We start from the raw sequence: 12,518 nt of genomic DNA, 5'->3' as shown, positions 1-12,518 counted from the left end.
TAGGCCTTAGGCATTGTTTGTTATTTACAGAACGTGGCGGAAAGAAAAAAAAAACGCCCAAACTGAGAAAAACCCCTTATGCTGTAGTCGAATACGAGGGAGGGGAGGCACTACAGCATACCAAACGGACAAGCTACAACTCTAGTTCTGCAGTTCTATAACTTCCAATGCCATTCTTAAGTTTATAACAATTTTAATAGTTCAATTTATACTTCAACTTAGAAAAACTTCACACCCAAGGTGACGGCTTTCCAAGACAGAGAGACGACAGGGACTAAATGAAGCAAAGAGGGACGGGCGCGGAAAACATTGGCAGTTTGAAAGCACTGATAAATTGACTCGTAAGACAGTTATCCGTCAATAACTTTTTACTGCTTGATGACACATTTTCGACAAAGTGCGGAGATAACATTAACGAGGAGTCCTGGTACCGTGAACACTAAATCTCACAAACTTCCACTAATCTCGAGTTACGGTAAACCTGGGTAAAATTGCATGTTGGTCGAAACATATTAGGATCTCGGTAGAAAAAGACTACTCTCTGCTTTAAGGAAACGAGACGAAACATTTGAGAGTGAAGTCATTAAGTTTGGGGAGGGGGGGGGGGGGGGAAAGGGTGAATTTGTTTTAGTTCACAGGGCGAACTTGCAAAGATGGTAGGGACGAACTTGTGCTCTGATGAGGCGAAACCTCCAGATACCCGTTCCTTCTCGTTTTCTCAACTCACTATCGAATTTTTCTAATAAACATTTATTTACATGTATGGCTTTTCTTTCACTCAAAGACAACATACCCTACTTCAACAAAAACGTTATTCATCTATCGTAGAGCCGCGTGCTTGGTCAAAGATTTGTCTCTCAGTTTACTGTATTGATTTCCCCTGATATACTAAACCCATAATGACACTACACAGCGTGTTGAAGAACCAGTTTGAGTCAATTCTATTTGGTTATCGAGGTAATTAATTTTAAATGGAACTGATCCCAGCAGCTTTGAGCCTTACCGCTTATGTTTAGAAAAATGTCATTCTAAAGAGAAGGGGTTTTATAGTTACTTGAACATTCCATGATATTCAGACGCACGTGGTGCTTTCCTCGGTGCAAATGCTGCAGTCTATTTTTGATGGAAGTTGAGAGAATCACTTCTGATGATGTCAATGAACATTCAAATTCCACCACAGACTACCCTAACATTTTTCCGCCCGCAGTAAAGCCTATGTCATGACTCAAAAGCAATTCGATAAATGTCAGTGTAATGAGAGACAAAGTGAACTTCAAGTCCTTCTTTGACAAACTCCGGTAGATCAGCAAAGTCTTTACGATTTCCTTCGGGTAAAATGACACAGTCGACTTCTGCACGGCGGGCCTGTAACAAAAATAGTAAGTAAAAGGAGCAGTAGTTTTTTCCTCGAGTTTCAAAAAAGTATGACTAAACTGACATTTTAGACTTGTTTCAACGTTAAAGATGACGAGAATTCCGATTGAGTTTTGTGAAACGGAAACAGAAATAATCTCAACGACCTTTCAGAACAAAGGCACTTGGCGCCAGCTACTCTAATTACGATTCATCTGATAATAAACGACAGATTCTATCTCACCGCAATTGTTTTCTCTTTTATTCCTCCCACTGGAAGAACCTGATTAAAAAAGAAAAGAACGATATAAATTAAACTTCACCCAATTCAGGTTTTAGGGTTAGGTTGGGGTTAAGGCTAAAATGCCTTTAAGCAAGTCAAGGGAACATTCCATTGATCCTGCACGTACATTTGGATCAATGTCAGTATCTGCGCACCTGCGCCTCCCCTAAGCTGACAACAGTTCACTGACAACAAGTTGGGAGTAATACTTGGTTAGGGGAAGGGTCGGTGCATCGTTACTGAGATACTGACATCAATCCCACAAGTCGCTAAATAATTGACTTAAACTGTACTTTTGATCGCCAAAATGTTTTCTAGTTACCAATTGGCGACCAAAACGGTCGCAGCTTATAGCACTGTAATTTAAATAGAGAACACAGCAAACCTTTCCAGTGAGTGATACTTCCCCAGTCATGGTTATATTCTGTCTAACTGGTGTATTTTTGGCCAGAGACAGGAGCGCAGTGATGATGGTGCAGCCAGCTGATGGCCCATCTTTAGGGGTGGCTCCCTACAATCAACAATAAAGTACCAAAGGTTTTAACCGCTATTCAGTCTCTTGACCGGTCCCCTTGCAGCTGTCGCAGTAACATGGAACCAGAGAAATGCGTGCAAAACAAAGATTTCTCGACAATAGTAGAAAGTTTCCTCCTGTTTCTCATCATCTGTGACCTTGTTGCGGGGCATAACACTTATCGTTTGGTAAGACAGATGTTTTTTAAAGTAGTTCATACAGAAGAAACTCGCATACTTGCCATCAAAATTTTCAAAAGGCTTTGACCCATATGGTAAGTTTCAAGAGTTTCTTAAGTCCCGCGAAAAAATAAAACAACAACAACAATACAAAATAATTAGCGTACTCCCCCCCCCCCCCCTTCCTACTTCTCCTCCTCCTCCGTGTAGTGGCTGTGAAAAGTCTAGAACACAACAACCTACCTCTGGAACATGAAGATGAATAGAAGCATGTCTAAAAAATTCATTGTCTGCATCTTCTTTCAATAAAAATTGCTGAAAAAGATTACAAGACGAAAATGTGTAAATATCAACCGATATCTTGTTGCTTAAACATCGCTTATCACCAATGAAGTTCATTCTTATCACAATGTTCTGTAGAGCGACCAATAGAAAACTAAAATTAGAAAGTGGAGGGAAAGCAAGGTGACGTGGCAAAAGTGAGTTTATTACAAGAAGTGAGAAATAGAAGTCACAAGATGTGTTTTATCACTGCAAGGAGGGAACAAATCAGTGGAAATCGTGAACAGAGGGATTTTCGCATTTTAATCTAAACAATAAACAAACCTTTGCAAATGTGTACGCTATACGTGAACTCTCCTTCATCACATCTCCAAGCTGGCCTGTTACTTCAAGAGATGGTTGACCTCTGCTGTCATCGCCAGAGGATGACTCGTTTAAAGAAGTTTCCACGTAGAGGGTGGTACCACCTACAACATAACGGATTAGCCACGATATCACACTTGTGCAGCTCTTTTTTTTTTTTGAAAAGGACAATGAACTTCAGTATTTACCAAAATCAACTTTTCAAACAGGATAATAAGAACATATCATTAATCCAAGAGCAGAGAGGGGTGGTAACGTACCGAGTGAAGTCCAGGCTAGACCCATCACTACCCCTGGTGGGGTTTCATCATATATTCGGTCACTGTTAAACAGTGGCTTGCCGACATATTCGTGAAGATTCTCCTCTGTAACGCTCAATTCTTCTTCAGTACCCTGCACTATCCTCAAAGCAGCTTTACGGAAGATCTGTGATGAGGAATTACAAAAGGAAATCATTCATAGAACAGTTAACGGTACTTTAAAAACAATATTTGAATCTCTTGTTGGGAAAGAGTTGAAAGAAAACACCTTTCAAGTGGAATCTGAATTGACAACCCTGCCTACATCGATGGATACTATCAAACTCTCCTAAGCAACCACCTATTTTAATTGACCACACCCGAAACATAACATTCTGGCTTGTGATAATATCCTCACAAATGGCCACAGTTTTGATGGTAGCTTACGAGAAATAGGGTTTATTGAGCCACTTAACTGAAGGGACCTTATGCAGATATTGTTCATGAATTAGGTTCAGCCGCAAACAATGTGACACGTGTAGTGCATGCACATGGTGCCAAGATCGCCAAGGTATAATATTTGCAGAAATTCAGGTCGAAGTGCTATTGGTCATCAAGATGGTGTGGCACATCACAAACTGATTTGAAGCTAAGAATAAAAACTCTATATCCGCAAAATCAAACCCCTCTTTGCGATAGAAGTGAGTCGTAATAAGCAAACCGACTCAGCCGAATCGAGCAAGATCAGTGAGAACAAAGTCATCGTGTATGTAACATGAAAGTACCTTCTCTATATGTTTTTGAAGGTTCCTCACGCCACTTTCTCTGCAATAAGCTTTGATGAGAAGAGCCAGCGATGGATCGCGAATAGCAACTTGTTCTTCTGTTATACCTGCACTCTTTCGTGCTTGGGGAATGAGGTACGTCTAACAAAGATTGCACGTGTAGATAGTTAGTGTTGTATCGGGATTTCTTCTTGGTGTTGTTTAGCCTACGTGTAGCCGCCAAGATAAAACGGAGGCGAGGCCTCGCTCCCGATTCACCATCGGGGGAGGGTACGGCTACATGTAGGCTAGGTGTTGTTTTTCTTTCCGTATCGGATTACGTTACATAGAATTGCACTGTTTTGTAACGCTCTAATAAAAGCGAAAGAAAAACCATAAAACAAGTAGGATATAAATAATAATAGTAATAATAATAATAACAACAATCATAACAAACCTTGGCAATTGCTTTTTTCTCATCTTCTACATATCCAGATACGTTTATTATTTCCATTCTGTCTTTCAAGGCACCAGGAATTGTGTCGGTAATATTAGCTGTGCATATAAACAGAACCTGAGGAAAAAATAAGGAAAAAAGGAAAAAAGATAGAATAAGTTTAAAGAATCAATAACAGCTGTTTCTCCACTAGAGCATCCACAGAAACACGAGCACCGCCACGGCCGACCCAATCAACAACATACAATAGCCATAACTCGCCAAAAATCGTCACAAACAGCCTTGGATGCGTGCAAACAACAAAAAATACAACTTTTTGCCCCGATGATTGCATTTCATACTTGAACCATTTACAAACTCGCACGTTTCCATACAAACCTTTTTCTGTAGTTATAAGAGGAAGCGCGAGGCGGACGTGCGTGAACGGGCGCGCGAGAACGAGTGCGGAGGGTCTATCTTTCTCACCTGCCCGAAATCGCTAACGTTCACGTTCTTTTATCGCTCCGTATGCCTACAAATTAGTTTGTTTTGCATCATACACTTAAGCCGAGTGTACATATGCAGATACGTGGAAAAAACTGAGCTGAAGCTGTCTAATACCTTGGAAAGATCCACCGGCACATCCAGATAATGATCGAGGAAACCTGAGTTCTGTTCAGGATCAAGAAGTTCAAGTAGAGCCGAAGCAGGGTCTCCCTGAACACCACGGCCAATCTTATCCACCTGAAAAAAAAGCAAAGGTTTAACGGTGCATTCTCCGTAATCAAAACTTCATTTTAACATGTTTAAGATATGAATTTACACATACATGAATGTACCCCAGTAAATGTATCATGCAAAACCTCTAAAAAAACTCGCCATCTGGCCAGCACATACACCGCGAGATGAAAATTGAGGTACGACCGCGCTTTCTGAGAATAAAGCTGGGAAAAACGAATAAGGATTCTCGGAGCATAAACGAAATCAAGCAAAAACACACGTACGATAGTGAGAGAGAGATTCAGGACCGCAGAGGTCAGAGAGAACCGCTTACACTGCCTTAAAATGCGTGGTACATGTACTCTCAATTGAAGTTAGGAAATTTTGATGGATTGCATTATCTCGTGCACATTCACTATACCTCATCAATAAGTATCAAAGGGTTTTCTGTTCTAGTCTTTTTAAGACACTGAATAATTTTGCCCGGCATTGCACCAATATACGTGCGCCTGAAAAGAAAAACAAAACAAAAGAGGAAAAAACATTGTTTATGTTCATCACCAAACTGCTATTCTCGAACAATTCAGCCAAAATATTAATGTACGTGCAGTTGTCAATTCTGCACATGCAGCGGAAGGAAAGAGTATCACAATCATGAAAACAGAACCACATACGCTGCGATGATCACAAAATTTTCAGCGCCCCTGACGAGCATTTGGCTACGTAAGAGGACTAATAATCAGAAGGATATTCTTGTCCCTTAACTCCCAGATCAAAATTGAAATTCTCCTTACTGTCAACCGTACAATTCTTTTAATGTTAGTTCTGAGAATTTAGTTTTGGATCAATTCATTATCACGAAATTTATATTTTTCTTTATTCTCACCACTTATCTGGTTGATATTGTATTGATATTGTCAGGAGAAATTCTGTTTTGGTCACTCATGGGAGTTAAATGGTTAAATTGAAAACCACCCTTTTCAAACATTCTTTACCAACCCACCTATGTCCTTTGATCTCAGCCACATCCGTCATTCCACCAACACTGAACCTAAAGTACTATGGGTACAATAAATAATTAAGCTAAATATCAAAACCTATGGAATTTTCAGATTCCTTCCCATGGATCTAAGAACCCACTAAGATTTGCCTGTCTCCAAACAAATGACATAGTGCCTCAGGTAGTGGTAGCGTGCAATTCTTCTGTAGGAGAAATGTGGTTTTCAAAGCCTGATACTTTTGTGAAGCCTCTCTTCTACATGCTTTTTTTTAAATTTAGGTACATGTGCATTGTTGGGATCACCTCCTGATTAGTCAAAATCCAAGGCTCAAAATATGATTAATTTTGATCTTAGATACAAGAGTTTTCACAAATAGGGTAGACAGGTTCTAGGCAACTCAGGGTGGGTAGATAAATGGTTAAAATATGAAGGGCTAAATAAAATTATATGCTCCCCCTAACTTTGGAAGATGCCAGTGCAAAATTGTCTAATTTTGACAAGTTAGTATTAGTTGGTGGCATTTTAAATGAAATACTAGACCTAATATTTAATTTCATAAAGTGAGGAATAATCTTAAATTAATAATAATAATAATAATAATAATAATAATAATAATAATAATAATAATAATAATGATAGTAAATTCCCATGTAGAGACAGTATTTATGATCATTTCTTTAAGATTACATTGAGACTTGTTTAAATCTGTACCTGTCTGTTGAGTGCTCTTGCAATAGACCTAGCAATACTAGTTTTCCCCACTCCTGAGAATGAGAACAAAACAATCAGTTGCTTGTACTGTGGTAAAATATCTCAATTCACTCTTGGTTCAGCTTTAATTTTCCAAGCAAAACATACAGTTAGTAACAACACTACAATGAGTTGCTACAGTTAAACTGTACCTGGTGGGCCTGTAAAACAAAGGATTTTTCCCTGAACAGTTGCATTCAACTGGCTTACAGCAATGAACTCCTACAAAAAAAAAAACAAAAAAAAAAAAAAAAAAACCTTGACACAGACTCAAGAAAGCAACAGAAATTGTGCTAAAGTGCTACCATCAAGTCATTTCACCATAATTATCATACCAATATTCTGTCCTTAATATCCTGCAGCCCATAATGATCTTCATCCAAAACTTCTCGTGCCTGACTAATATTGAAGTTCTCCTGACTGTGAATTCCCCAAGGGATACTTGTTAACCAATCCAAATAATTTCGTGTTACACTAATAACAAAGAACAAACCAAAAAAAAAAAGAATTGAGTTTGAACCACAACTTTCTCAGCAAAAACAGTGTTGTGATTGAGCCAAAAAGAAACATATCACTCAGAACTCTGCCAGATTTGTTTTGAATAATTGAGCAATCACAGTACTGTAGGCAGAAAAGACATGGATATTAGCTAGTGATTTTCACAAGCTGTTAGTTCTTATTGAAAACCCTTAATTCTTAATTTAACTTACTTGAATTCTGAAGAATGAGCATCAAGATAGGCCAGTTTAGACAGTTCTTCTTCAATAACTTCTTCAGCATGTTTGGGAACATTAAGATCCTTGATTCTATTCCTGAACTTCTCACCAACTGCTTCTTTGTCTTCCTTCTCTAAGCCAAGTTCTCTTTTTATGATTTTAAGTTGTTCTTGAAGCAAGTATTTCTTCTGTTGCTTGTTAACTTTTTCTTCCACCTGTAAAATAAACATGCCCACTTCTAACAATTTAGTTCAGAAGACTTCTTACTCAATGGATGGGGAAAAAAATCCCCAACCCAAATTCTAGTGAGGATAGGAGACCCAAATTTTGCGGTAAATAATCTTTATGTGGTAGCCAAGGTGTTAATTTCTTACATTTTCTGCATGGGGTTTCCCTATAAGATGATCAAATGTCTTTGAAAAAGTGCCTCTGAGTTGGCTACATGACTATAGTACAGTATTCCCTTAACTTATATGCAAACTTAAGTTGACTTGGTTACCTAAAAATTCATAATTTACTTCACCTCTTTCCCTAGCTGTTGTTGCAAAAGGCAGATGGCAAGTTCTTTCTTGAGCAGTTCAAGGGTGAGGCGTAATCGCACTGGAACTTTTGTCTCTTCATAAACTTCCTGCAGGAGTGCAGTTTCAGCGCTAGTGAGTGCAGCACCTGAGATTAACATAAAAAAATTGCATTCTCTTCAACAAATTTACAACAAAGCAACCTAAACTTCAATAAAATCCTGCAGCCTCCCTACCAAAATCAGCCAAATGGACAGGATTATCTGCCACTCTTTTGCCGCCCTCGACAAGCTGTGCCAAAAACTCTTTGTATAGAGGATTCAATGAAATAATATCACGTATGGTCTTGATGACCTCTGCAGTCAGTGCCTGTTGATTCAACATTAAAACAGACAATGTAGTTGAAAGTCTTAAAATGAAAAGAACAGTATCTAAATTTTTACACAGTAAGGGTGCCTAAACAAAAAAACCAAAAAATTAGATGACAGTCTAAATTTGAGTTTTTCAATACCTCACTTATGGGTTGTTCTTCACCTACTAACCCCATGGGAAAATTTAGGACTGGAGTGCTGGTGTTTAAAAGAGGAGGAATTCAAAGTCCATGCAGAAAAATATTTAGGGTGAGGCAATGAACTAACAAAAAACCCCACCAAAATGTGGCATTAGGTGCCATGGCAACAACAGACAACAGGTGCAAAGTCAGTGTTGTTTCCACCACCTTCAGCATTGCTGTTCCTGCTATCTAGACCCACAAACAAAGAAGCTGGAAGATGCAATGAGGAAAAATGATTTTTATCTTTCATTTCTAGTATCCTATACCTTGACTTCCTCAGTAACTTTAAAAGGCTCATGAAGCACATTTTCTACAGAGACCATCAGGATGGGTTTGCTAGGAGCATCCCCTTGTTGTAGGGTGGGGTCAAGAGATCCCTCTGTAATGACAGTAGTGTCAGCAGACTGTTCTTCACTGTGAGAGGGATAATCAAAGATTCCAGTGATTTTAATCCTGAAATTAAAAAAAAAAAATAGATACATGCAGTTAATAAAGCTTTCCAGAGACAGAGTGTAGATGGCACTTGGTAAATGTACATTGTACGTTAAACATGAATCAAAAGAACTTTAAGGAAGCTGAAATTGCACCAACCTTCTATGTCCCAGAACAACCATTCTTATTTTGTCTCCCATGTCATAGAGCTCTGTAATTTGCACAAATGCACCCACTTGGTAGATGTCATCTAAACTGGTTACTGTTTCTGCCTCATTACTACAAATATAATACATTCATTATAGTAAAGTATGTAAAATGTAAAATGTAAATGAAGCATTCTCTGAAGGTATATAATATAATTATAGTTTTACTCCAGAGGCAGATGATATCAACAACATACAACAGAGTATAATATCAGCAACTTACACTTATAAACAGGCATATATTCAATTTGCCTCCCAAGTTGAAGTTTTCATGAATTTTCAAACTTTACCTGTCATCCTTTTTAAGAAAAGCACCTGCATAGGGCTGTGCAAGTCTTGATTTAACTCTGATTAATTCCATCAGGGACTTGTCTGTGATCTGTTGAAGAACAGTGAGGGCAATGGTATTTAAGTGACATTTCGGATGTACGAATAGAGATTCTTTCACTCAATCCTAAAGTAATACTCAAAGATACTGAGAGTGAAAATCAGTTTCACATTATTGTGTAATAACAAATGTAAAAGTACACGTATGCTGCTACATATGAGAGTGCTACTAACATTGTAAAATAAATACAGACTTAGTAAATTTTGCTACAATTAAGTGGATAGTTGCTTTTTTATCCTGACTAACCACAGAAAACTACATGTACTCATGTGCTAAACAATTTAATTAATATATTATCCAATTTTGCTGGTAAAACTGTTTGAAGAAAAGAAAAACAAAACATCAAAAGTCATCTCTTAGCCTGGAAAAATATGTTTGTCACATGTGGTCATAAGATTTGAGCTGCTAATCAGAAAAAAGGTAGGAAGGTGTAACTCAAAGGAGAACAACACAAGAGACATGATGCAGTGATATAAAAAGACAAACCTCCATCATTTTAACAAATCGTGGAAAAACTGGGTTTCTGTGAATCGGTAAAAGTGGCACCTCGGGAAACACATCAGGAACGTGGACTTGTGCCAAGGCCCCTACCGCAGGGTCAACCTTAGCCTCGGTCTTATCTTCAATCACCACCTCAGCCCCATCATCTTTTTTGTCCCCTCCATCTCCATCATCACTTCCGTGGCCACTGGCTCCTTCTGAGGACTGATCGCTGCAATCCGAAAAAAGTAAATGCCAGTTGAAAATGATGGTTCATTAGAAAAATTAAAGAAAGACAGCGACACCAGTATCAAGCACACTCATGTTTACCCAGCACCTTGTAGTAAAATTAAGCAGACAGTTATGGAAGAGCCTGTTTTAATTTAATTCCCATATTAAGGTATAAAATACCTAATTAAATGACCAATTTCACTTGTAAACTGCATAATACATTCATGGATGATCACTTACCTTGCACCTTGGTTGTTAGAATTCTGAGATTTATTGTATCTTCTTGGAAACAAAACTAAATGACTGTCCTCAAAATCTTTTTCTCTAAAAGAAATAACTGTTAGTGTTGAGACCACGTACATAAAATACTCATAAATAGGGAATATTTAAAAGCTTTACTGATTTCCAAAATACACTATGATGCATATAGTTTATGGCCCTGAAAAAGTTCCAAATGTTATAAATGTTATACTGATCTCAGCTGAATTGTTTTCTTTATATAGAGATGTTCATCATTTGCTCGGAACAAAATGTACCTGACTACATGTACATTTCAAACAAGTTGAAAATCACACACAAGAACTTTATTTTGCACATTTAAATGGCATATTAAGCTTTTAATTTTTTAAAGCTAGTCTACTTGTATTTGCCTTTTATAAAACTTATTAACCCTTTAACTCCCACGAGTGACCAAGACAGAATTTCTCCTTACAATATCAATACAATATCAACCAGATAAGTGATGAGAATAAAGAAAAATATATCAATTTGGGGATAATTAGTTGATCCAATACTAAATTCTCTGTACTATCGTTATAAGAATTGTATGGTTGACAGTTAGGAGAATTAAAAATTTGATCTTGGGGTTAAAGGGTTGAGGGAGGTGGGAAGGAGGCAAAAGAATAGCTCAGGATAAATCTTAAGTGCTAGTTATCGAGCCACCTACATGTAATGACCAAAATAACACTGATCTGGTTATAAACCAGAAATTAAAATGGAGCAAATGCACACCAACCCTTCCCTTAACCTAAAAATAGTCAACTGACTACAAGTTAGCATTAATGTTGGGTCAGGAGAGGGATAGGTGCACAGTTCCTCAGATTTGCAAAAAAAATTACATAATTTTCGCTATCCATGTCTCTACTATTTCTGAGAATGCTGCTTAGATGTGCATGAGCAAAACAAAAGCCTGTTAGCTGCTCGTAGCAGGAGTAGGGGAGGTGGGGGTTGGCATGGGGTAATAGGAGGACTTAAAGAGAGAGTCTAGCACCCCTAGATCAACCTTTCTTTAAGAAACCATTTTGTAACCTTTGATAATACTTTGGTCACCGTAAAAAAAGCCTTTATCCAGTAAGTAATATGAAATAAAATAACTTAAAATTTTGTACTGTTTGTTGCATAATTGCAGAACACAGGCATAGTAGCCGATTCGGCGAATCATGCCACAAATCGCCAAAACTATCGATACATGCCTATATATTTCATACATACATACATACATACACACTTTATTGATGCTCCCTAAGTGGGCTTTTCAGCTCAATAGAATAAAAAAATACAAATATATAAATTAATTGAGAATGTAAATACAATAATATTATAATTACAAAATATATATCAATAATATAATATATCAACTTAATAAAACATTTGCAAGATGACGTCTAAAATTCCTGGGGCATTTTAAGGACTTAATGTCATCATTCAAGGAGAAGTTCACCTTAGGAACCACTACTGTTAAAAGAATTTATAAAGAGCTATGATCTCGTGGTCACAATACACCATCAAATACCTATCTTTCCATGGCAGCTTGTTGTAAGCCGAACGATCAGCTGATGTGGAGAATGTATGACGTCCTATCAAAACACCCAGGATATGAGGCTCGATCGCTGCTTGGAAACGATCAAGATTGCTGTGAAGCGACGAACTCTTATTTATTCTGTGACAGTACTTTAATGGCCTGCACAACTTGTGATATTTACGGCTTAAATTCTTGCTAAAACATGCTGATGAAATCTTCCGAGCTGCTAACATGGCTGCTAAAAGAGATTTTAAGATATCACACGTGCGCTTAGTAACCTCTCCTCAGCCAGCGGTCTTTTACAAAGGT

At 37.8% G+C, this 12,518-nt stretch overlaps 1 protein-coding gene across 1 annotated transcript; it reads right to left on the bottom strand.

Moving 5' to 3' along the window:
* Positions 1 to 734: 734 nt before the first annotated feature.
* Positions 735 to 12,475, bottom strand: LOC113682626 (lon protease homolog, mitochondrial). Its single transcript, XM_027199792.2, has 23 exons — positions 12,201 to 12,475; positions 10,649 to 10,732; positions 10,184 to 10,409; positions 9,600 to 9,688; positions 9,263 to 9,382; positions 8,938 to 9,124; positions 8,355 to 8,487; positions 8,124 to 8,266; positions 7,595 to 7,815; positions 7,220 to 7,358; positions 7,037 to 7,106; positions 6,846 to 6,898; positions 6,137 to 6,192; positions 5,555 to 5,642; positions 5,035 to 5,157; positions 4,435 to 4,551; positions 3,999 to 4,139; positions 3,235 to 3,400; positions 2,936 to 3,078; positions 2,573 to 2,644; positions 2,022 to 2,147; positions 1,598 to 1,636; positions 735 to 1,365 (listed from the first exon to the last, which is right to left on the bottom strand). Exons 1-23 carry the CDS (start codon positions 12,440 to 12,442, stop codon positions 1,219 to 1,221), a joined length of 2,925 nt encoding a protein of 974 aa, XP_027055593.2. The 5' UTR covers positions 12,443 to 12,475; the 3' UTR covers positions 735 to 1,218.
* Between the last annotated feature and the right edge of the window lie 43 nt (positions 12,476 to 12,518).

This window comes from Pocillopora damicornis, chromosome 4 (assembly GCF_964200805.1).
Source record: "Pocillopora damicornis chromosome 4, jaPocDami1.2, whole genome shotgun sequence".
Taxonomy (NCBI): Eukaryota; Metazoa; Cnidaria; class Anthozoa; order Scleractinia; family Pocilloporidae; genus Pocillopora; species Pocillopora damicornis.
Note: the sequence above shows the minus strand (reverse complement) of the source record. Positions and strands in the feature narration are given on the sequence as shown.

Bases quoted from the DNA above. Each gene is read 5' to 3' on its own strand.
- LOC113682626 (XM_027199792.2), bottom strand. From the start codon at position 12,442: ATGTTAGCAGCTCGGAAGATTTCATCAGCATGTTTTAGCAAGAATTTA. The intron at 10,733-12,200 runs GTATTTGATGGT...TATTTCTTTTAG, and splicing joins AAGCTGCCATGGAAAGATAG to AGAAAAAGATTTTGAGGACA. The intron at 7,107-7,219 runs GTATGATAATTA...TTTTTTTTGTAG, and splicing joins ATATTAAGGACAGAATATTG to GAGTTCATTGCTGTAAGCCA.